Consider the following 25,728-nt stretch of genomic DNA (forward strand, 5'->3'; position numbering starts at 1 on the left):
CACTGCCATTTCAGCAGTAGCAACTTGGCTATACATCAGATTTATTTACTGGTTGCTTGTTTCCCAAAGGCAGCCCTGGAATGTTCATCCACCCCTACCTAAAAAGAAACACGAGGGTCTGAGCAACAGTATGTATGGCTGCCACTTTTGCAGCAGGGTTAGCACGTCCTCCATTCTACGGGGATTGCGCTGCAAGCACTGGATCAAGAACAGTGCTAAAAATACAAATGTGAATGTGCATGTGTGTGTGTGTGTTTTAAAAGACTGTAGTGGCCACCTTGGTTCCTTCTTATGCATAGGTGCTGGAAGAAGCAGAAGAGGACCAATACTAGTACACACACACACACACACACACACACACCACCCACTTATATATACCACTTTTCAACAGAAGTTTCCAAAGTGATTTACATAGAAAAAACAAACCAACCCATCCCTGCTCCTCCATTTGAGTAGTCGTGGCTGGAATATGAGACCAACATGGACCCTGCATTAAGAGATGAGGTGATCACCCACAGGTCTTGCTACTGTGTCTGGAAACTCCCTGCTGTCAACCCGCTTACCTGGTGTCCTCTTGCCAGTGAGGAGATGAGAGCAGATCTGTGAAGTCTGCCCTTGGGAACAAGCCATGTCTATATTCTGTATGTGTGACTGTGACAGAATGGGAGAAGGAGGGAGGAGGGAGGGAGGGAGGGAGAAGGAGGGAGGAGGGAGGGAGAAGGAGAGAGTTTCCCTTGCCCCAGAGCAGCTGCCATAGCCAGCCAGGAATAAACACCAGCAAGCAGTTCTGGGAAGTGAAGCTTCCTTGCAGCAGCTGCTGCTCTGAAATGCAAACAATAAGATGCTGCCTGGAGCTCTTGCCTGGAGGAGGAACAGAGTGCAGGAACATGTGAGCATCAAGGCAGGTGCTGCTGAGCAAGGAACTGAAAGAGAGGCCCTGAGCTCTGGCAAGGGGTTTCTCTTAAAAAGAGCACCAACAAGCCTGACGGGAAGGCTGGCCTAGAGGCAGCCATGGCAGCAGACTCTCTGGCTGGTCAGAAGTAGGGGGACTGAATGCCACATGTGCTCAGTGGCCCTTTGGGAGTGCTTGCACGGAAGGGATGTCCCGGGGCTGAGCTCTAGCTCAGATTCTGCCCCCTTGTGGGAACAGGTGCAGAACAGTCCTATCTGCGTGTGCTTGAGAATGAGTCCCCCTGTCCCAAAGAAGCAAGTCCCGAAGAACTGGAGCCTTTATCTATTTCTTTGGACCTTTGCTCGGCTCTTGTTCTTAAGAGCTCCAGAAAGCTTATGTTAGGGAAAGTGTTTCTCTTCCTGTCCAGGCAGTTTATAGGGCCAGAATTTTAGGCTTGTTTATTCAGAAGTCAGCCACTGTTAGAGTGCTGGACTTGGGCTAGGGAGACTGGCGTTCAAACTGAGGGCATAGCAAGGTTGGAGTGAGCCCTGGGACAAAAAGTGAAGGTGGGTCTCTCATCCTCCCTGAGACATCTCCTCAATGTCTTTTCTTTATTCCTTCAAAGCAGCTGCACTGAGCTCCAGTGTTTATCAGAGCAGTAACACTGGGGGTGGGGGGGAAGGGTGTTTATGTCATTTTAATCTAAGTCCCCCCACCCCTGCCCCTGGCTCTGAAGCTACTATTAGGGAAGCCCCCTTAGGAGAAAAATTGCAGGCATGGAAAAACTGCAAACCCCTGCTAACTTGGCAAAGAGGCACCTTTTAATGTGGTGATTCTCTTTATTTATTTAGCAAGGGGCAGGGGCGTAGCAAGGTTGGAGTGGGCCCAGATTTTAAAATGCCCTCCCCGCTGAAGCTCAGCTCATGAAGTAAATAAATCTTAAATGAGGCTGAATAGTGGTGACAAAAAGCATATATACACCCTAAGTTATTTTTAAAAAGGTTTTGTAAATTGTGGATGATGCAAGTCTTTAAATGGTACTAGAGAACGACATGTTTTGGTAGCTCCAGGTCTTAACACTCACATCAATTTTGGAGGATGAATACAACTGAAGGAATCCCGGGCGGGTGCGCAGCTGGGGGAGTCAGTCATGTGACTTGCCTCAGGGGGGGGCCCAAAAGCAGCGGGCCCCAAGACAACTTGCCCTATTATAGTTACGCCCCTGGCGAGGGGAGAGTAACTGACCCTATCCACCCCCAGCACAGTACCTCCAGTGACTGTTGCTGGTGTGTATCTTATGTTTCTTTTTAGATTGTGAGCCCTTTGGGGACAGGGATCCATCTTATTTATTTATTATTTCTCTGTGTAAACCACTCTGAGCCATTTTTGGAAGGGCGGTATAGAAATAAAATAAATAAATATGCAAGCAAGCAAGCATGGTACAGATACTAGTGTTTTTCTCCCCAGCAGGACTAATAGCGGTTTATGGGGAGGGGAGTTTAGATCAAAAATATGGCACAGGGGAAAGGGTACAAACAAACAAACAAACAAACAAACAAACAAACAAACAAACCCAAAGCCCACTCCTGATACTACTGCTCAGATCAAAATTTGAGGCCCTCCACAGCTGCCTTAAAGTTAAACAAAAAGTTCTGGTAAGAACGAATTTGCCTTCTTTAATTTCACTGTCTCTAGAAATGGATTAAATTTGGACCAAATCAGGCAGTTCACTTGTGCCTCAAATGTTCATGTGTCCACAGTCTTGAACTGGGGTGGATGACATCATTACAAACTATGCCGCTGAGGTGTCCCTATGGGTCACTCACTACAACTACACCAAATGTGGTCCAAATTGGTTAGGCAGCCCACAAGTTAGCCTACTTGCAGCACAAAACGTTCATGTGTCCGGCATCTTGAATTGGGGTGGATGACATCATCAAAGCTATGCCGCTGAGGTGTCTCTATGCATCCCTACAACTGTATATAATTTGAGTTATATTGGTCCAACCACTGCAAAGTTGTTAGTGGGGCGCGCGCACACACACACACACACACACTGCAGGGTGATCTCATAAGCTTACTTTCCTAAGGAAAGTAGGCTAAAAAAGATCAAGAGATTTGATTACAGATTTCCTGTGTCACATATGCTTTTGGCCGCCCTTAAAGTCTCAATTTCTGTGCTGGCCACACGTTTTCATATGGGAGAACAGATGCTCCATCTAGCAGGCATTGCCTCTGTTGCTCCATTTGTGTAAGAGATTAGTCATTATCAGAAGATGAGAGATGTTAGCACTTGTTGCAGTACCTGACTGACCAGGCTGTTGTGGATGACCAATTGCTATGGTTTGTTTTGACATTTTAAGTTTATCTCCATTCTCCCTGCCATGAAGGTTAATGAACCAGAGGCTTCTGTCAGAGAGATGGATCCAGGGATGTTTTACAAATCCAAATCAAGAGCTCGGTGGAGAATTAAACTGCCGGATAATGCTATTTAACTCCATGCTCTGTGGCTTTTTATTCATGAAAAAGACATTGAGGGAATTTTATCACAGATATATTGCATGTGGCTTGGAACATGATTTCGATTTGTGTCCTGCCATTCCTCCATTTGAGTATAGGGAGGCATATATGGATGTGGGTTACCCCACTCTACCCTTAGGGGGTGAGGTTAGGCTGAGATAAATTGACTGGTCCAAAGACAACCAGCAAGCTGGATTTGAACCAAGGAAACTGCTACAACTGAACAAGGGGGGGGGAAATGTCCCCAGGCCCATGAGGGAGGGGGCTCATTAGCTGGGTGACAGCTTGCTTTTTGCTCTCACCCTCTCACCTCTCTGAAGAAGAAAGTGGGGAGGATTCCCACAAGTTGGTTTTTTGGGGGGAGCTCGCTCTATTTTTCATTGCTTTACCACTGACTAAACCTGAAGCAGCCAATGCAAACCCGCTCCCCACCCCCCCGGTCATTATTTCTATACATTACTAGAACCTTCTGGGTCATATAAAAATTAAACAAACAAACAACAAGTCATCCATTCCCTACAGCAGGATTCCCAGCTTTGGATTCCCAGATGTTGGATACAACTTCCAACACTCCCAGCCACAATAGGCAAGGCCCTTGTGGCTGGGGATGATGAGAGCTGTAGTCTAACAACATCTGGAGACCCAGGACTGGGATCCCCCTGCCTTATAGGAACCCTCTCCCCACAGACTAATTAAATTAATTAATATACTTATTTATGTACTTGCAAATATCATTTATTTCAGTGCATCTTGGGGTGCATTTGCAAATTAATGCTGGATTAAACAGCCAAACTTATTTCAGTATGTATGCCATACATACATATACCACTAGCCAATAATTAATTTATTTTTTCATGTACAAGTTCCTTTCAAGTTAGTTTTGGAATTCCCCTTCACTTCCTAAACTAAATGAACTTTGGAAAGTCATTTCATACAACTTAGGAAATCTGGGGAGAAATATTGAATACCTGTGAGAGAGAGAAAAGAGGAAGAAAAGAGAAGATGATCGGTCTGTGAATTACTGCTTTCACAGACATGAACATGTTGGCCTCTAGCACAGAACCATTCACCCTGGGTTCTTGATGTTGAAATAATTTGTGGGAGACTAACAATGTGTCTTCCAAGAAGTGTTTGGTGTTTTCAACACTTATTGGCCAACAATTCCAGCTGCAAATATAACATTCAAAACTGGCAAGAAAATCACATTATAAGGAACAGAATCCAGATATCCAGAAGATAAGAATATGATTTCTTTTAAATCAAGTGTCCAGCTCTAACACTTTCATCTCAGGTTGCATCTGTGGGTCCCTATATGGACACATCAAAATGTTTTAAATAGGTATGGTACTTAGTATTCCACCAAGAACCCTGGAAACATATTTTTTTGGATAGTGACAAAAAGTATGTATTAGGAAGCAATCACCACTACCTCTTGCATTCAGAAGGACACTTTGCAGGGGTCCTTAGGATTGGGAAGACACAACATACAATGACAGAAAGTTAACTGGAAGCTTCTTAAAGGTGCTGAATTTAACTCTGGAGGGTAGGTCTGGGGAGGGCTTCATAAAACGATGTTTCAGAACAAAAGTCATCTTAGTAGCAAACATGGGAGTCCCATGGCGGCTGAAACACTAACACATTTATTGTAGTAGAAACTTTTGTAACAACTACACTTTTTAAATCTGATGCATTAATGTATGCTATCCCAGACAGTGGCTTCTCCCAGGGCATGCAGCATGCAAGAGAACCGTGGAAAGCTCAGGGATAAATAAAGGGTGATGGAGCATGTGAGTATATGGAAGGAGTACGCATCTTCAGTAGAAGGATATGGATACTTTTGGACTGGATGCCATCAGCACAGTGGAGGGAGGGACATAGCAATAGCAATAGCACTTACATTTATATACCGCTCTATAGCTGGAGCTCTCTAAGCGGTTTACAATGATTTAGCATATTGCCCCCAACATTCTGGGTACTCATTTTACCGACCTCGGAAGGATGGAAGGCTGAGTCAACCTTGAGCCCCTGGTCAGGATCGAACTTGTAACCTTCTGGTTACAGGGCGGCAGTTTTACCACTGCGCCACCAGGGGCGACCAGGGACATATATAGGAACTGCCTTATACTCAGTCAGACCATTGGTCTAGCTAGCTCAGTACTGTCTACACAGACTGGCAGCAGCTTCTCCAAGGTTGCAGGCAGGATACTTTCCCAACCCTATCTTGAAGATGCCAGGGAGGGAACTTGGAGCCTTCTGCATGCAAGCATGCAGATGCTCTTCCCAGAGTGGCCCCATCCCATGAGAGGGATATCTTAAAATGCTCATGCATGTAGTCTCCCATTCAAATGCAATCAAGGGTGGACCCTGCTTAGCAAATGGGACAATTCATGCAGCCGGAAGCCACCTAATGGCGCAGTGGGGAAGTAACTTGCCTAGGGAGCAAGAGGTTGTTCTTTTGACTCCCCGCTGGTATGTTTCCCAGACTATGGGAAACACCTATATCGGGGAGCAGCACTATAGGAAGATGCTGAAAGGCATCATCTCATACTGCATGGGAGATGGCAATGGTAAACCTCTCCCATATTCTACCAAATAAAACCACAGGGCTCTGTGGTCGCCAGGTATCAACACCGACTCGACGGAACAACTTTACCTTTACCACAAGGCCAGCTCTTGTGGTAGCAAGACTGAGGTGGGCATGCAAGGTTCGATTGTTCATCTGGAACCCAGAACATGGCCTGGGGACACATGATAAGCTATCTTGCAGAAACTAAGCAGGTCTTGGTTTGGTCAGTGCCTGGATGGGTAATTGCAAACCCATGCCTTGAGTTCCATGATGGGATATAAATGGAATAAATACGTAAAATACGAGGAGTTATGTTTGGTTAAGCAGTTGAAGACTTACTGCTCAGAAACTGCTAGCTAAGCATGTGGATTACTGTCAGGGTGTTTGCTCTGAATAAATCTCCCAGCCTATTCAGTTCTGTGGGTATTTGGCAATGAAGCTTCCTTGTCTGGACTAGGTTTCCATTCTCTGTGTCTGCTGCTGCCAAAGGGAGCAAATGGAGGAAGAACTTCAGAGCAGCTTTTGGCAACCAGCCATGTCGCCATCTGCTGAGATCCCCTCTCTGGGTACAGAAGAGGCAGAGCCACACATCCACTCTCGCTTCAGAGTCCAAAGTGACAGGTGGAGGAAGCAAACTTGCTAGCTTCATGGCAGGAATAAGAGTTTGTTTCAGAAACTCAGCCAGGCTGGCGGGGGATTGGAAAACCAAGCTGTTTATTCACACACACACACACACACACACACACACCCCACCATGCATACAGTCAGCCCCTCGGTGTCCATAGTTGAGTCAGCCCCTGTTGGGCAAGACTCATGTCACACAGAAGGAATTGAGGCAAAACACAATTTACTATTAAAGCAGGGCAATGAACTCCACAAGAGTAGATGCTCCATTTAGTCCTGCAAAGGACTAATTTTTTATTTGTCTAGTGGAACTAGGGCTTCTGCCATTTTCCTGATCTTGCAGATGGAAGGGGACAGGCCCAGGCCCAGGCCGATCTTGCCTAAGGGACCGACAGGGAAAGGCCCAAAGAACAGAGTTTGGGTGTTTCTTGGTGGTGGGCTGGATGAAAAGGAAAAGCAAAGAGAATGAAATGGTCACATTTGGAGATGTGATTCAGGGGATGGGCTGTAGCTCACTGGTAGAGCATCTACTGTGTATGCAGAGGGTCCCAGGTTCACTCCCTGGCAGCATCTCCAGGTAGAGCTGGGAAAGACTCCTGCCTGAAATCCTAAAGGGCTGCTGCCAGCCAGTGTAGACAATATTGAGTTAGATGGATCAATGATTTGACTCAGTTAAAGGCAGCTTCCTATGTTCCTGTGATTTGCCATAATCGTACGGGGAACATATGGAAAGACTGCAGGGATACAAACTAGTTTTATTTCAGAGTTTTTCAGCTAAAGCAGTGTCTTAAAAGGTATAGAAGACAACACACAACGTGCAAGTATAGAAAACAATACACAACGTGTGAACATGAGGTGCATGTACACGCGTCCGGCACACAAACACACACACGCCAGGTACTTCCAGCCACTTCCGGCCAAAGAGGGGATGGGGTGGCAGGGAGAGATGCTGCTGCCCCGAAGGAACCTTGCATAACAGAGCTCTGGCGGGGGGAAAGCGAAGGGAGGGGTAAGTGCACCCTCCCCCACCCTTAAAGTCCGACACCCCCCTGCCTTGGAGCCTTCGAACTTTCCAGTGTTCGAAACTGTTCAGAGGCCCATAAAAGGGCCGCTGAACAGGTTCGTGCACACCCCTAGTGGTTGCCACCGGCTCGTTTGGTGACTACTTGGGACCAGGCCTTCTCTGTGGTTGCCCCAAGGCTCTGGAATGCACTCCCTGTCAAAACAAGAGCTTCTTCATCCCTGATTGTTTTTAAAAAGACCCTTAAGACACACTTGCTTTCTCAGACTTTTAGTTAATTAATTTTAAATTGCTTGTTTTATATTGTAAAATTGTTTTAATCATTTTAAAACATTCATCCTATTTTATATTTATTGTATTTTATATTTATGCACACTGCCTAGGGATACAAATATCAGGAAGTGTATAAATATGATAGGCAAGTAAGAAAGTAAATAAAATGACTGTTTCCTTCACAATTTTACAGTTGGTGGCCAGTCACAGTTTTTAAGGTAAGAAGGATAAGTTTTGATCAGTTGCTCTGATTTTCCATGAAACAAAAGTCATTGAATCTCACACTGTCATTCTTATTCCCAGATCTCAAGATATATGATCTGGACCATGCAGAGATAAAGTAAGTCTGGTATTTTTTCACTACTGACAGGTCCTATGAGGGAACAGGTCCACAGCATACATAATGGGGAATAGGTGATTAACCTTTGTTTTCCCTTCAGTTAACCTCTGGCCTCATCTGAAAGCGAGAGCGAAATATCTTTTTATTTACTATCATCTGAAGAAACGTTTAAGTTAAGTTACTTAAGCTAAATGACCAATCTTATCCTTTTGATGCCCTATACAATGGAGATGAGGTTTCTTCATGCAAAAGTTAATCTAGAGTAGTTTTATGGGTTTAATAAATAATTTAAGGATCAGAGCCTCAGTCACTGATAGGGGAATCATAAGCATCTTTACTCTGAATTAAGTCCAAGTGTCTTTAAGGAGCCTTACCTCCAAGTAAGCATGTTTAGGACTGCAGTGCTAATTGGTAATATCAGCAATTTCTCGTTATTCTGGAGAAAGAATGATAATGACTGAAAACACTGGAAGTGCTTTGCACAGTTCCTGATGGGTCTTTTCTTTGCCAGCAGCAGCCCCCATGAGCCCTGTGTGGAAAGTAGCACTGCAATAATTATGAAGAGTACTGTGGCATCTTTAAGACTTAACAGAAGTGTGCTGTGGTCCCCAAAAGCTTATGCTACAATAAATGTCTTTAAGGTGCTACAAGGCTCTTTGTTGTTTTTGCTGCTATGGGCTAATATGGCTACTTCTCTGGAAGTTGCTACTTTGCTAACTGTATTTTAGTGCTCTGCTGCCAGATGTGAAAGCCACAATGGGAAAATACAGGGAGAAGCCCAACTGTGCTATACTCTTTAAAAGGAATGCCATTGGTTTTGGTCAAATGCCCATGATTGGGCATACAGCAGGCAGATCTCAGAACTTCTGAGAAGCCAGACCATCTGGGAATGACATGTCTTTCAGACAACTATTTTTGATGGTTTTTGCCATAGGGGTGAATCACAGACATTCTGGCCGTAACAGCTCTCAACCAGGATTTCCTGCCTTTCTTAGATCAGACAGGAGGTACAGTAGTCCTTGACACTTGAGCAAGTTTAGAAACTCAGTTTGGAGTGGAACAAAATCTGCTTTCTGTGGGGAAAATGTTCTCGGACTTGTGTTCCAAATAAACTCTGTGCTCTCCTTATTTCTTTGAGAACTGATTTAGGAGATTAGTTGATTGCAAAGGCCGTGATAGTTGACAATAACAACAACAACAGTAACAACAAATATTTCTTTTGTTATTTTTCACTCACAGGCACTGTGAGTGAAACCCTCTCTCTTTCGGAAAGTCAAAGGTTTTCTGTTTCTTTGTGCTGGGAAGGCAACAGAGGTTCTTTAAATAACTACCAAATTATTTCAAGACAAATGGAAATTCAAGCTGCCATGCAGCACAGAAATATGTCCATGTCCCTTTGTTTGGAGTTTAGCACTCATCCCTCCTTGCATATGTGAATCTATCTGAAGATTGCAATCCTGAGATCACTCTGGAGTTAACTCTACTGAACAACTTGCTTCCAAGGAAATATGCATAGGATAAGGCTATTAGTAACACACAGGAGTGCTCACTATAACAGAAGCTATTACTGCTTCATATGGCAACTTAAGTATTTCCTATTTCTGCAGCAATGCCATGTATGGTTCCACTGTAATGTAACTATGCTCCTGCTTTCCCCTTACTGGTCTCCCACTGAACATGTTCTACTGGGGAAAATGTTGTGGGTTAAACGCTGCTTCCTTGCATTGTTTCTGCTAGGTGCACTGAAGTGTTCTAACATGGATAGTGTCTTATTACACTGACCTTCCAGCAGTGTAATCTAAAGCTTACATTTTCCAGGAAAAAACCCCTGTGAGAATCTATGCTTCTCTAAAGTGAAACCTATTTGCAACTTCACTCAATCTGGCTGCAATCCTATGGCTGCAATCCTATGCCCAGTTACATGGGAGCAAACCTTGCTTTTCTATATGGTGTTTATTTTTGAATAAACTGAAAACATACATAGGATTGGGCTGTAAACATTCACCAGAGAATCTACAGAGTGCATGTTCTCATTCAGAAGCGTTCTTCCCCCAAGACTTTCAAGTGAATGTCCAGGGCCTCCACACACCCTGGCTCCCCACCCCCCAATCCTCTGTAGTCTATTCCGGGTGGTGTGGTTGCTGTGCCGTGCTGCCGGCCTGCACTGTGCCAGGCAGCTGAGCATGACCTCTGCTTTAGAGACAGAGCGTACATGCTTGGAATATATTCTAGTCTTTCAGAAAGACAGTTAAAATGAGAGAAAGAGAGCAAGAAACTCCCAATGGGCCTTAATACTAAGGATTTCACACTGATTCAAAGACAAACTCACCATTAATAGCCATATTATTAATACATCAGATTTAACTCATTTATCACAAGAAGCAAAGTTAGAGCAAATGAATACAATCCTAACTCATAAGCTTCAGCTCAGTATTCACAAGCCCTGATTCTCTGTACATAGTGCCAAACTAAATATGTGTACAGTGACATATTATTATTATTTAAATACCTGTAGCCCCTTTGGGGGGGCTTCCTAAAGGCCGTGGGGTGGGTCTGCAAAGGTTCCCCCTCCCCCTGCTGGCCTCTAGGGCCTCGCAGGGACAATTTGAGCATGTGTGGTGGCCATTTTTTAAAAAAAAAATGTTTTAAAAAATCGCCACTGAAAACAAAATGGCCACCACGCATGCTCAAATGGCCTCTGTGAGGCCTGGCATGGCCTAGGGCCTCACAGAGGCCATTTGAGCATGCGCGGCGGTGATTTTGTTTTCGGTGGCCATTTTAAAAAAATTAATTTTAAAAAATGGCGCCCCCTTCAAGTGGTGCCCGGGGCACGTGCCCTGCCTGCCCCACCCTAGATACGCCCCTGATGGTGATTCTCTTTATTTAGCAGGGGGAGAGTAACTGGCCCTATCCACCCCCAGCACAGTACTTCCAGTGACTGTTGCTGGTGTCTATCTTATGTTTCTTTTTAGAATGTGAGCCCTTTGGGGACAGGGTTCCATCTTATTTGTTTGTTATTTCTCTGTGTAAACTGCCCTGAGCCATTTTTTGAAGGGCGGTATAGAAATCGAATTAACAACAACAACAACAACAACAACCTCTTTAACAACAACAACAACTTGGCAGAGGCCCAAACATCCATGATATGAAATGTTTGTCTTCCCAGTGCTGGATGCCCGCTTTGCTGTTCTGATGAAAACAATTGTCAAAAGAGGTGGTAACAGCCCTGGGAAGAGACACTTCTCAGCAGCCAGAGATCTGGAATATTGGATGAGCAAAGGCGAAGATCCCGAGCTCTACTCGGTACCCTGGTTTCATTATCCTGTGATGGAAAAAATAGTCTGTGTGCATGCATATCTTTCCTACTGCTGCCTGTAATAAACAGTCCAGCCCTATCCTCGGAAGCAACCAAGTGCCACTAAACCCAATTGGATTTGGGGAGTAAGTTGCTGTGGTACAAAGCAAAAGTGGTGGCATTTCACCTATAGACTGATGACATACAGGGCTGGTTTCTGTAGAGTTCTCCCTTGAGGGACTGGAGTCAGAGCTGTCCATAGAAATCACTGGAGAAATCTAGCATTTTACTGAAGATGTAATTGTGCAGTAGGTGTTTCTCTCCCCATATCCCTCAATCAAAAGGTTTGGTTGAGGTTTGCAAAGGTTGAGGTTTGCAAAAATGATTTTTTTTCATGTGAAAAATTGGGTTATTTTAAGTTTCTAAGTATTTAAGAATACAATATATGTGCCTGCATACAAATCAGTGGAGGCTTCCGCATGCATTTGGCTGGTATTTGGGTTAGGGTCGAGGGAGCAGCAAGGCAAGTACATTGCTTTTTGCTGTAATCACTCTCAGGGATGTCTTGAAGGATCTTGTGCTGGGAATCCAAATCAGTGCCAGCTCTAAACCGCAATGCGAACAGTAGACTACACTGCAGGGCTATTGTGAACTACTCTCTCTACCTCAGCCCAATCTGCAGTAAGGGTAAACATTGAACTACATCGCAGGGTGGTTGTACAGCACTCAGCCTAAAGGCTGTCATGAGCCACGACTTTCTCTCAGCCATAACCCGTCACCTGCAGTATGGGATACAAACTTCACTGACATTGGGATCATCATCTGCATCTACATTGGGAGTCTGTTTTAAAATATTTATACACTCAAAACAATTGAGCGTTTCAACCAAAAAACGTTCTTGAATTAGAAAGAGCAAGAAGAAGTCCTCTACCTTGGTTGGGAGGAACTGAGGACTCCTCAGTGAGGAGGAGAGACACACTGCTGCTCAATCACCACCATATTAAAATCCTGGCTTTTTCCAATTATTTATCTAGGAAACTGCCACAGCTCCTCTCCTCGGCCGCAGGGAACTTTAAAAAAGTCTTTTCCAATGAAGACTCGGAAATCTCCTATACAGTCTTTGAGATAACCGCTCTCGTCTTTTTAAAATCCCTGTGGTTCTATCTCCGCAGTCTCTCGTAGGAAGCGGAAGTGGAGGAGTGTCTGCGGCAGCCCCGGCATTGACCCCCGGAAACGGAAGTAGCGGAGTTTCCATGGCGGCGGCTGCGGTGGCTGAGGCTCCGGTACTATGGCGGCGGCTGCTCGCTTATTTGCCCCGGGGGAGGCCCGCCTTGGCCGCGCTGTTTGCCCGCTTCTCGGACCGCCTGACCCGAGGCCGCGAACGCCGGGCGCGCCGGTGAGGCTCGTTGTTGGCGGCGGCCTAGCTCTCCGCCGGCTGCGGCATTTTACGGATTTTTAGGCAATATTTTTTGTGGGTGGCGGGAGTCGCGCTTCAGGACTCGGGGTTTGCCCGGGCTTGGGGCCAGAAGGGGCTTCGGGTGCTGGGTTCCCCTGCAGTACATCTTTGGGCTCCCTCATCCAGCCCATTCTTCCCTGTCGTGCTTCCCCAGTGAGTAGGGTTGCAGCTCTCCGACGTTGGACCTGGAGTCGGCATCGATTTCCAGGTGCTCCCTGACAGCAGCTCTGGAGCTTTTAACGATGTTATGCACAATGTTTGGGAAATGTGCAAAAGTAATAAACTTGAGAAATACCCTAAATCAGAGTTGGCAAGCCTGTCAGAGAGAGGGGGTGATCAAGTGGGAAGAGGTGGCAGAGAGCTCACCCTCTTCCTCTGGATTGGGTGCCTTATGGCACTGCCTGCATAGAGAGCAGGAGCCTCTTCATTCTCCCTCCAAATGATACAGTAGAGAGACCCCAGGTATGCAAATAGGTAGAAGCAGACATTCCTGCAGGGAGCAGCTGCCTCATTTTTTCACCTGCTCACTTACATTCACCCTCTGTATGGTGGGGATTGGACCCAGCAAACCCAGTACTTTCTAGTGTGCTGCCTAGGTAGAGGGAGAGTGAGCAAATGAGATTCTGCTCAAATGAAGATAGGGTATTTAATGAGGTCACTAGGATTTCTTATGAGCAGATCATGTGGCTTCCACTTTTCTTGCTTTTTCTACTTATTCAGTTTCAATGAGTTGATATTTGTTGCTCTCAGTCTAGGGCTCCTAAAATCTCTGAAGATTATAATTGGCAGAATTCCTTGTTCTGTAATATTGCATATGTCTGTTGAAGCTTTTCCAGACCCCTTTTCATTCAGGATTGGAATGACTTCTTTCAGGTTATCTTTTGAGGATGGTTAGTAAAATAAGCTTCTGTTATCTTAAGATCTCTGCAATGGTTGGTTTAGTTCTGCATGTCTTTGCTATAGTTCCAGTGGAGGGCTCTTACTTTTATAGGGAGCTGTCTGGCCACAGGCTCATCTAGCCCAGTACCATCTGCTCGGACAGCAGCACTTTGAGGTCTTTCCCAGCTGTGATACCTGAAATATGTTAACTTGATATGCTGTGGATTGCACTCAAGAGCTTCTGGGTTCCTTCTTTCCTTCAGGCTATGATCTCATGGTAGACTTTGTATTTTGAAAATATATCCAGGAATAAAAAAACTTAGCTATTTGTTCTCCTGTAGGAAGAGGTGTTTGGTCTTTGTGTTTGGAGGGAGGCTGTATTAGTGAATATTACATAATTGTCATGATCATATTGTATGTCTATATGGCTTTTTGTTTTCTGGGGCTGTGTTCAGTCAATGTATTGTATGCTTGCTTTCCACATAATTCAGCTCAAGGTGGCTCACAACAAATCAAAATAGAATAACAAATAATAATACACAGCAAAAAGTAGCATCAGCATCAATATATCAAATGATTAACTCCGCAGTACATAAAGAAAAATGTAGCAACATTTCAAAACAAGCCAATGTCAATATACAATATACAATGTCAATATACAATACAATATACAGCAGTGAGCTTCACTGTCTTTTCAAGCGGGAGCTATTTTGGCAAAAGCCTTCAATGTGAGAGCCATTTCACATTGTGGTGACCTCCACTCAGTGCTGAAAGGGCCCTTGGAGCCCTTTCAAGAGATGGAGCCCTCTCTTAAGAGCTCTAGGAGGAAAGCACTGGGAAGGGCTATACTTCCCAGCACTCTTTGCATGCTTTTCAAGATGGTGCAGGGACTAGGGTTGTGCCTGGAACTGGCAGGTTTGAAGGCGGGGCGGGGGAGACAACTTTAAGGGTGGGGGAAGGTGCACTGACCTCTGCCTCCACTTTCCCCCACTGGCGCTTCGTTTGGCGGCAGCATACCTCCATGCCACTCCGTTCCCTCCTTAGCCAGAAGTGGCTAGAAGTGCTGGCCGTGCATGCGCACACCAGGTGCACGCATGCTGCGGGTGCATGCACGCTCACCCAACACTTCCAGTTAAGGAGGGGACTACAAATGGAGTGCTGGTAGGAGAAAAGTGGAGGGAGGGGTAAGTGCACCCTCCCCTGCCCTTAAAGTTGTCTCCCCCCCCCACCGCCTTCAAGCCTCCGAACTGGCCAGTGTTCGAACCTGTTTGGAGGCACTTTTATGGGCCTCCGAACAGATTCGTGCGTGTCCCTAGCAGGGACTCAAGAGGACTCAGTTTCCCTGAAAGGAGTCCCATGGGACTGGACTATTATGAGCCCTGGATCTCCCACAGAGGAGTCCCAGGATGAAGGGGCCATGACTTCTTCATCTCGGGATGCTGGGGGAGTCTCAAGGTGAAATGGTTGTGTCTCCTGAGCCTGATGCTGACCAAGACAACTTGCAGAATGAGGCAAGGCCCTGCTGACCCTCTCAACATGCCCTTGCATGTGTCATTAGAGTCAAGAGGACGAAACAGAAGCTCCCCAGTCCCTGCCAGGAGCCACCCAGCTATGCCACAGCCAGTGCTTAAGAATTGGGGTGTATCCCCTTTAAGACACTCTAGGCTTGGATGGGGCTGCATTACTGCCTTTGTATTTAAGGCTTCAGTTGACCTCTGTCTGCTGCTGAAGCAACTTTGCTGCGGTTGTGTTTGGCCATGTTTCTATTCCTGTTCCCTGCTTTTGGATTCTTTGTCTTCTGACCCCTTGCTTACTTTTGACTCTGACCTTGCCTGCTCCCACTGGACTGATCCTTGGCTTCTGACCCCTGGTGTCTTGATGTGCTCCAGTGGTGTACTTCCTGCCATACCTGACTTGCCCAGGTATGACATGGGCGAAGTGCAACTCTGCATGGTGAAAGTCATCTTCGCATAGTGCCAGAGGTACTATGCAGAGTATTCAGCTTTGTCTGAAGTTCAAACAATAAACAGTTAGTCAGGGAGCTGCACTTAGGGTTTTTATAGGAACATAGGAAGCTGCCATATACTGAGTCAGACCATAGGTCCATCCAGAGCAGTACTGCCTACACAGACTGGCAGTAGCTTCTCCAAGGATGCAGGCAGGAATCTCTCTCAGTCCTATCTTAAGAGATGCTAGGGAGGGAACTTGGAACCTTCTGCTCTTCCCAGAGTGGCTCCAGAGGTATTATGCCACAGGCTCCCAGGCCTTACAGTGAAGCACACTAGTATACAGTACAAGTTCATCTCAGAATTATCATTAAGATGAGATAGTAATAATTCTAGCAGTAATTATGCAAGATGTAAAACAAATGTAAACCTACAGCCAAACAGAGCAGGGTTTCTTAACGTTGGTCCCCAGATATTGTTGGACTACCACTCCCATCATTGCCAGCCATGGCTTTTGTGGCTGGGAATGATGGGAGCTGAGTTGTAGTCCAATAATATCTAGGGACCAAAGGTTATGAAACCCTAAAATAGAGGCATCAAGCACAAAAATGCAATACTGTATTACAATTGGTCTCAAAAAACAAAAACAAAAATCCCCAAAGAAGAAAACTCTCTTCTTTCTAGGGGATCTTCCAAAGGGCTAATCAAGGTGGTGGGCAGTTGCATTTCACTATACAGTCCAGCTCCTTCCTATAACAACCTTCTTAATGCCCCTAGATAGAATCCCACCAGAATCCTCGTTGCAACCCTGCTGCCCCAGTTCAAGGAAAGCAGGACATGCATGGTGCTTCTAGGAAGGGCGTGGAACTAGAATAGCTCGAACCCTTCAAGCTAAAATAGTATAGCATTCTTTTTCTCCTTAGTGCTTGATCTTTTTTGGCTTCTCTAGGAAGCAGGTAGGGCTGAACCTTCCAGCTGTGATGGAAGCAGCCCCCTCCTGTATTGCTTTGATGTGCCATGTGTTAATATTCCTGTTATATGTTTGCAGTGGAGTGTGTAGGGTGTCCTGATCTTGGCACTGCGGAAAGGTTAGAGACTGTCCCTCCCACATCCCTCCCATACTATGCCCTTTCTCTGCTCAGTTTTTATCTGTGCAAAATGTTGCGCCATGCAGTTACTCCTGTGGTTGTCATACTGCAGCTCTGCTGCCAAAGTTCTTTATGGGGATCCAGTGTCTAAATTGCATAGTTATGCCCTGTGTCCTCTGACTGACAACTTTTCATCAGTGCAGAAGCACCTAAGCATGTTCTTATGCACCTGCACAGTTTTTGACTGTGAGTAGGACATGCTTGTAGATCTTCTCATGCCTCTGCTTCATGAGGGAGATTATTTTATTCAGACAGATAAATCATGCAATCCTTAAGTCTCTAATCTCAGGTTGGTAAAAATAGGATATCCACAATAACAGTATTAAATGGACTTATTTATATACTGTAGCTTCTGTCTGACCCACAGGTTTCCAAAGTGGCCAACCATATTAGCGCACAATCAATAAAAACAATGATAAAACAGCCAGAGTGCAAATCTAAAATCAGAGCAGTGAATATTTCAGGATCTAAAAGTGAAGTAAAAGACCCGGGAGGATTTTATTTTTAAAATCAGTGCCAGACCAAGATCTCGGTAATAAGCATCAGGTGAGCTTCCTTGGGAGCACCTTTCAAAAGTGGGATGTTGCAACCAAAAAAGCTTCTTGCCAGCTGCTACACTTTTGAAGATGGGGTGTGACTGGAGAAGGGCATTCAGAGAAGATTTTTCCACACAGGCAGGATTATCTGAGAGAACATGGTCCTCCAGATATCTGGGCACCCAAGCCATGTACTAGGGATGTGCAAGACCCTGTCCAGAGGCCCTTTTATGGGCCTCCGAACAGGTTCAAACACTGGGAGGTTCGACGTTTGAAGGCGGGGGTGGGTGGGTCAAATTTTAAGGGTGGGGGAGGGTGCACTTGCCTCTCCCTCTGCTTCCCCCCCCCCCAAGTGCTCAGTATTTGCAAATTTCTACAGGGCGGCAGCGTACCTCCCTGCCATCCCGGAAGTAGCTGGCACGGAAGTGGCCGATGTGCATGCTACTTGGAGGGATTTTATGATGGCCTGTATAAGAACAGTTTTTATCCTCTTTTTAAATATAAGAGAACCAGCACTTTAGAAGGTGCCTCTTTGCCTAGTTAGCAAAGTATTGAATGCGATCTTGTCTCTCTCTTTTGAGGTTTGAATTTCATTTTATTGGCTATTATTCATTACTGATCCCAGACAGTGGTTCAACACTTCCACTGCTTCATCTTTTGTAAGTCTGATGAATTGTCCTAAGGGCAGACAAACTTGTATCTTTTAAATTGCTTCCAGTACCCCAATCTGTGTCTCCCTGAAATATCGTGTGCCTCCTGCTAAATGTGAGTGCCACCACTTTAAAAGGTGCTCATAGGAACATAGGAAGCTGCCATATACTGAGATAGACCATAGGTTCATCTAGCTCAGTATTGTCTACACAGACTGGCATTGGCTTTTCCAAGGTTGCAGGCAGGAATCTCTCTCAGCCCTATCTAGAGTGGCCTGATTTGGAAGAACAGACTTGGGAAGAACTAACCTCGGGTTTGAGCGATAGAACCTCCTTTCGAGGTCCCAGAAAGAAACCTTCAAGGAAACAGGACGGAACGGGTGCCCTCATACTAGGGAACTGGAATGTTCCCCTTCTTGTAATCAGGTTAGTAAACCTGTATGTCATTTATGCAATGCTCCTGCATAGGAATAGGGAGGGAAGACACGACCAAGAGGTTCACGCAGATGAGACAGTGAATCTCTTCTGGAAAAGTTTGTATGGTTATGTGCAAAAAGACAAGAGTATCTCTTCTAAACAGCAATGGGACAAATTGTGGAAATGGACGTCGGATGTAAACCCCCCCCCCCCCGATTACCTGATGTGCCTTGAAATCCCCCACCCCCGAGTTACAGTACTACCTGCATATACTTCATAACCTTGTGGGTTTCCAAATCCTTGTGTGTAAATCTTTGTAGATATATCATGTACAAACAACCACTTTGTATATAATTGTGCTTTGGCAACGTACTGTATGCTTTGGTAGTTTGTTGGTTCAATAAAAAAATCTTGTCCTATTAAAAAATAAAATAAAATCTTGTCCTATCTTGGAGATGCCAGGGAGGGAGCTTGGAATCTTCTGCTCTTCCCAGAGCAGCTCCATCCCCTAAAGGGAATATTTTATAGTGCTCACACATCAAGTCTCCCATTCATATGCAACCATGGCAGACCCTGCTTAGCTAATGGTACAAGTCATGCTTGCTACCACAAGGTCAGCTCTTTGCACTTAAAGTACTTTAAGACACTTTAGAGATCGTGATGTTAATATTGTAGTTACACACTCACTTGCATTGTAGTGAGTGAATCATGTATGTATTCTGCACAGTTACTTCTGATGTGATTGTAGTGTAGATTTGTTTTTGCTCCAATCTGCTTTTCCCCTGGTGGGTTGTCTTCTTCTTTTTCCCCCCACCCCCGCCCCCCTTGGTTGACCATTATTATTTTTTGGTTTCCTTTTGCTTTATGTCTGTCAGCATATTTCAACATCCCATGGGCAGAAATGTGGGTTTCCTGAAAATTTTTTAATTGTAAAATTGTCTGGAGAGAAATCTAGATTTCCCCATATTTCTCAATGTTTTATTATGCAGTTTTTCCTGATACCCGAAATAGATGGTGATCCTGTTTGACACTGTTGTTTGACTTATATTTTTAGTTAAAAAACGCTTCTCACTATATTATCCTCCTGTTTATACATCAATAAAATGTATATGTATTCTCGCTCAATTCCTAGAGATAATTGTCTGAAAAACATTAATTACAATTTTGAAATTGTAATCTCAGCTTTAAGCTTCCATTGCATTGGCATCTGTTCATTGTTACTAATGTATTTTATGAAACAATTAATGTTAGAAAATGAAGTTTTGTGGGGTGCGGGGGGAAGTATGAAAGTTTTTTTCAGCAAATATTCAATTTTGAGAAAAATTCTGCAGAAAATTTTCAACATTATATCTACTCTTGAAGCTTGGCTTCTCCCCCCCAACCCCATGTCTGTTTGATTCCTTGCCAGTAGAGTAATAGCAGTGACCTGCTACAATGATCCTTCAGCTGCCATGTTTTGTTGCATTAGTTTTACAGACAAAGTGCTTTAATTATTTTATTCTGAGTATTCTTCATTTTAAAGCCTTAAAGTTTTTTCAGTGACTGTTGATACTTTCATATGCTCCTAGAAGGGCAAGGGGGAAAAAGATTGTGAGCTGATCTGGAAAATTCTTATGCATAGTGGCCGGGTGGGGGCGGGGGGGATATCCCTGGTTGGATGTGCAAGATGTTGTCTGAGAACCGTGTACATAGACTGCAGAGTGCAGGAGCTGAAATAGACAAACCTTTTCCTTGGCCTGTGCAGTTGGCTCCCACCCACTTCAGTGTGTGTGTGTGTGTGTGTGTGTGTGTGTGAGAAAGTGTGTGTGAGTGAGAGAGAGAGAGAGAGAGAGAGAGTGTGAGTGTTCCTTGTCAATTTAACACCCCCACCCCATGTGGTTAGGGACTGGTTGCAAAGGTAAGGCAGAAGTCTTGTCAAGTTAACACACCCCTCCCTGCTCTCTGCAGCCTTTGTCTACAATTCCTTGAGTTATTTAAGAAATTGCATGTTACTTAGTGCTCAGCTGCATTGGAGACAGACAAATGGCAGTCCCACAATAGTGGAGAGAATCGATGAGCTGATTTCTGGCTACTTTTTACTTTTTCTGGAACACTAGCATCACATGAGGCAGCAGACACGATACTTGCCACAGCGCACATCAAATGTAGGTTACCCTAGAGCAGGGGTGGGCAACTTTTGGCACTCCAGCTGTTGCTGAACTACAACTCCCATCATCTCCAGCCACAATGTACTGTGGCTGGAGATGATGGGAGTTTTAGTTGAGCAACAGCTGGAGTGCCAAAGGTCGTTTATTTACCCCTGCCCTAGAGGATAGGTGTGGTTAACTCAATTTCAGTAAAAAAATCACATGTGGGAAAAGAGATGCATAGATAGTTTTCACATGATAATGCCAACAGGTGCACATGATGCTCATAATGTGTAAAATGAATGCCACTAACTAGCATAGTGAAGTACTGGAAGTGCAGCACACTTCTTGTAATTATTTGCTATGTGATTTCCATCATTCAGTAACTGCATGCTTTTCTGTACATGTATGTGAAGCCTGATAATATCCTGTTACTTTTGTAATTCATATATTTTGATTAAGGAAGCATTGATGATTAAAGCCTAAATATCTAGCCTTGACCTTACCGGCAGGCATAAGACAATGTGCGACTGTTATGTGCAGCCTAACCCAGGCTAGGGACATCCAGCCTTGGTTAGGCTGCGTGAGAGAACCGCCAGGATCAGACCTGATCCCAAGAAGCGCCTAGCCCCACTTCTTAGCCCGGCTGTTAACTGAGGTTAAGGCAGCAAGCGCTCCCTTAACCTGAGCTATGGGGTCATGTGTGAGCCAGGCTACTACTAGCCTGGCCACACACAGAAGGTCAACTAGAGTGTCTGTCTCTTAGGAGAATCCCCCAATTCATCGTCCATGTCGCGTGGTGCATTGTGGGATGCACAGAGGCTGGGACAATGAGTTCCAGCCTCTGTTTAGCAGTTCTGTTGGGAGCAGTGTGGAGATTCACCAGCTCTCGGAAATGCTGGTCATGTGGGCGTGCAGCTTGCGTGTGAGCAGTCGTTCTGGGGAAGATAGGTTGAACCCTGCCTTCTTCCCTGCCCACACTCATGCTTGTGTGAACAGCCCCATTATCTGTGTTGAACCCCTTTATGTAAATAGGAGGTCATGCGCCTGACTTCCCTGAATCTTGTGTTTGGTTTAAACTTCTATTCAGTCAATTGGGACAAACACAATTCTTCCTTCTGATGATGTGGTGATGCTCAGGTGCTAGGGAAAACCATTTCCTGCAGATGCCAATGTCTTGAAATGAAGGTAGTTTTCTCTAATGTATCAAGTTAGCATTTGCAAAGTGTTTGCCTTGCAAAGTATTTGCCAGGCAAAGTGTGTGGATATCTGACTGTGGAGGTGTGTTGTCAAAACCTGTTTTCATCTACCTACATATAGGTATTTAAATATACCAGTGCTTCCTCATGTTTGCATTCATAATAGTGGCTAGGCTTTCAAATCAGTATAATGCTTAAATACCTTCATGAGTCAGTTTAGCTTTTCTAGTATCACTGTGATCAGGAGCTGAGATTCCCATACTTTTTTCACAGACCGCTTGAAAATTGCCTGGGGACTCAGTGGACTATTTAAACTCTGTGTTCAACAGATCAAAACACACAACTCATATAAAATAATAATTTTTAAAAATGTGCAGGGTGGGTTATATTTATTCTCAACTATTTCTGCAACCTTTCTGTGGACCATCTTAATGGAGCTCATGGACCAGAGGTGGTCCATGGACCACCATTTGAGAATCTCTGGTCTAGAGGTTTGACAGACTTTGGAATTTGGGAAGTATTGTGTCAAATGCAAATTCAATTGCGAACTTGCTAGATATTCTTAGATAAGCTGATGTGTCTCAGTCTCTATTTACTGTATTTAAAGGTAAAGGTAAAGTTTGTGTCCTGGTGCTCACAGAGCCCTGTGGTTTTCTTTTGGTAGAATACAGGAGGGGTTTACCATTGCCTCCTCCCATGTAGTATAAGATGATGCCTTTCAGCATCTTCTTATATCGCTGCTGCCCAATATAGATGTTTCCCATTTACTGTATTTATCTGAATCCAAAACTAGATTTTTTCCAAGTTCTGGAAAAACTTCTGGGGTGGGTGGGTTTCATCTGAGGGTCTGCATCCTTTTGGGTAAATAGTATAACCTATATTTAACCCATATTTTTAAGGGGGTCATCTTAAATTCAGAGTCATCTTTTATTCAGGTAAATCCGGTAAGCTGCAAAATGGGAATGACAGTCTAACTTGCCAGGCTATTCAGAGCATAATGTAAAGCATAATGTATGCAAAGCATTTCGTGCCACATAAAATACATGCAAGAGAGAAGTTCCCATTTTGTAACGCAAGAACAAAAGCTTCTGAATTGTATTTGGTGATGGTGAGTGTTGCATTATCTGGGGGAAACTACTTGAGTGCTAGGTTACAGGAAGTATGTTGTATTCACATCATTTCCAACCCCCCGACATCATTTCCAACCCCCCGACTTAGCAGGTGTTCTGACTTTTCCCTTCATGCCAGTTCATCTGTATACAGTAAAATATACTGAATTCAAAACACATCTTTCTTTAGAATACATCTTTTAAGGATAAGATAAAGAGTTCTGCTTTTAAAACTTCCTCTTTTGGCCCTTCTCCCAAACCTTTGGATGGCTCCCAAGTAATAATTTTCTTGCCCATTTCCATAAAGAATCAATTGCTGGAAAAGTGAATGGATGGATTAAATGTGGTCTGAAAAACAAGGAGACCCAGGAGGCCTAGACTAATCTGTATGGCAGAATGGAAGAATCTGTATTTCTGATGCAGCTTTGGTGGTTTGCAGGGAGAAAGAGGATTAATTTTTCTTTTGTAAATGTCCCTATGCTTTCATGGGGGGAAATCTGAAATGTGTTGGGTGGATGATGGGGGAAAGAATATTTAACCTTTTCTTTGGGCTAGAATTTTGTGATGAGACACAAATTTCCTTTTGAAAAGAGTTATGCAGACTTGTGTAAATTGTTTAATTATTATTTTACCTTTAATTCTACTTTTGTTTAATTATACTTTTACCCACCTAAATTTTATAACTCCATGGGTATTCACGAGGGGGCTTTGAGAACAGGCCCCCCCCAATTAATGACTTTTAATGCATTTAGATATCCTTACGTGTGTGTGTGTGTATATGTGTGTATAGACAGATAGATAGATAGATAGCCTTTGCCTCCCTTTCCCTGCCTGGAAAAATTCCTGCATATGCTTATACTCCATCCTCACCCGCTACTACCCCTACATTTTTATAACACTCAGCAAAATGTGCAGTACCTTATTTGGTTATCACCACTGAATCTAACACCTTATCTAAAATCTCATTTTGCAATAGTTCTTGCAAAGTATCTAAATTAAGCCATTTATGCAAATCTTCACAACTGTTTTCAAACAGCTGTTTGTGTTCCAGTGCAGAAAGATGAACACTCAGTTTGTAGTATCCCGTCAACATGACTCAGATAAATCAAGGGAAAGCAAAAGTCTTGAGGCCACATGTTCATGCCCAGCCTTCTAAGTGTCTCGGTAATTTAAGGAAGTTACTCTTAAGCCTTTATTGTTTCTTGCATCTGTGTGCTAACAATAAAACTAGTTTCCCAGATTCAGCCACAACCTATGCAGAAATACAGTAATACATACTCAGGCATTCCAGTGAATCAAGAGACATTGGCAGAAGACACTCTGCTGTGGTCGTGTGTGGGTGATGAGTGGCATGAGAGAGTTCCTGTACTCTCCTCACCTCTCATGAGTTAGCTGAGGTTTAACAAGAATTGTGGTGCTTGAGCTCACTTGATCATGATATTAGTCAAAAACTCTTCTTCCTAAAAATAGAACTTCCCAAACCCCCACACTTATAAATAGAAGATACTTGTGTATGTATGAACCTCAGATTTTTTTAAAAAGAGTGAGAACTCTCTTCAGTTCGTTTTCCTTGCTCGGTAATTTAATGTTGTAAACCACATAGAGGCTTCAGTAGTGGGCGGCATACAAATTTGCTAAATAAATAATTTTGACACTGCATTCATTTTACTTTAGAGGCCTTTCCTGCCTAGTTTAGGCCCCTATTTGGATAACTGGGTATGTGTTTGCTTTGCATTTTTAAAGAATGCAATGTCACTTCACAGTTGGTTTGAACTGCCATGCATGGTGGCTCAATGTTTAGGTAGTCCACTTGTAGCTATTTTCAACTGATCTCCTTTGGTAGAAAGAGTTGCTCTCTGTTTTCATTAATGAGAAGATTTACAACATTTTGGTGTTTAAAACTTCACAGTTCTCTTGAAAAACCTCAGCCATAAAGACACAAGCATACCCCATGTTGGCGTTGATCAAGAGTGGGAAGATCTGCTTGCACTTTGGGGCTATTTCCCTCTTTTGAATAGGAATAGCAGCTTCCCATACCACGTTGCAAGTGTTTTTTTGAAAGAAAAGCTTTAAAAAGCTGCTGTGTGGTAGAACTCTACAGTGTGGAAAGGAAACTGAAGCTCTGCTGCATATGTAATCTCTTGCATATGTGTAAAGGAGCTGGTTGGATTGTGACTATAAGCTTAAAAACCACAGAGGCATCTGTATTAATCTCTTACATTAGTCAGTTACTTGTGCCTTCTGGCAAAGAGCAAAGCTTATGAAAGCCATGTTCCCAATATAAAGTAGATTAAAGATCTCTGGTGTCCTGTATCCTACAGTGAATATATGGATACTTTTATGGCTGAGGGGCTTGCTGTCTTTTAGGAGAGTTAACTTTAGTGTGAGCATCAGGATTGCTTCATTTTAACTTTTTCTCCCCAACACACTTTAGCACAATTCCTCCCACCTTTCTGGAGGAAATAGAAGTCCCTGTTCTGGGTTACTGAGACAGATGTGTATTAATCATGTTATGTAAATGTGCATTTATCCTATTTTTCATACAAAAGTCTCCCAAAGTGTCAGTCAAAAACTCAATACATTGCTGTCGGCAGGCAGGTACTGTACTTGGAAAATGAGGCACAGTCTCTTCCCTACAGACTAAAAGGACAAGACACAAGGGAAGGGGAATGCAAGGGAAAGGTGTAAATCATGTTTCTGCAGATGTACAGGTAGATGAGAGAAGCTTTCC

General features: G+C 44.1%; 2 protein-coding genes across 5 annotated transcripts in view; one reads left to right on the forward strand and one right to left on the reverse strand.

The window, feature by feature from the left end:
• Positions 1-12,712, reverse strand: part of SOCS3 (suppressor of cytokine signaling 3) — a 27,893-nt gene extending 15,181 nt beyond the window's left edge. For both annotated transcript variants that reach the window (XR_008316230.1, XM_053296362.1), the window contains exon 1: positions 12,463-12,712. The gene's annotated coding sequence lies outside the window, so the exon portion shown is untranslated. The remainder of the gene's footprint in view (positions 1-12,462) is intronic.
• PGS1 (phosphatidylglycerophosphate synthase 1) overlaps positions 12,713-25,728 on the forward strand; it is a 63,425-nt gene continuing 50,409 nt past the window's right edge. Inside the window, exon 1 of one of the 3 annotated variants that reach the window (XM_053296358.1) lies at positions 12,713-12,814. Coding sequence is in view for 2 of the 3 variants with exons in the window: in XM_053296355.1 (XP_053152330.1) it covers positions 12,785-12,927 (143 nt within the window). In the remaining variant the exon portion in view is untranslated. Of the gene's footprint in view, positions 12,928-25,728 lie in introns of all 3 variants that reach the window. The other 2 variants (XM_053296355.1, XM_053296356.1) reach the window with 2 other exon arrangements.

Source organism: Hemicordylus capensis, chromosome 2 (assembly GCF_027244095.1).
Source record: "Hemicordylus capensis ecotype Gifberg chromosome 2, rHemCap1.1.pri, whole genome shotgun sequence".
Lineage (NCBI taxonomy): Eukaryota > Metazoa > Chordata > Lepidosauria > Squamata > Cordylidae > Hemicordylus > Hemicordylus capensis.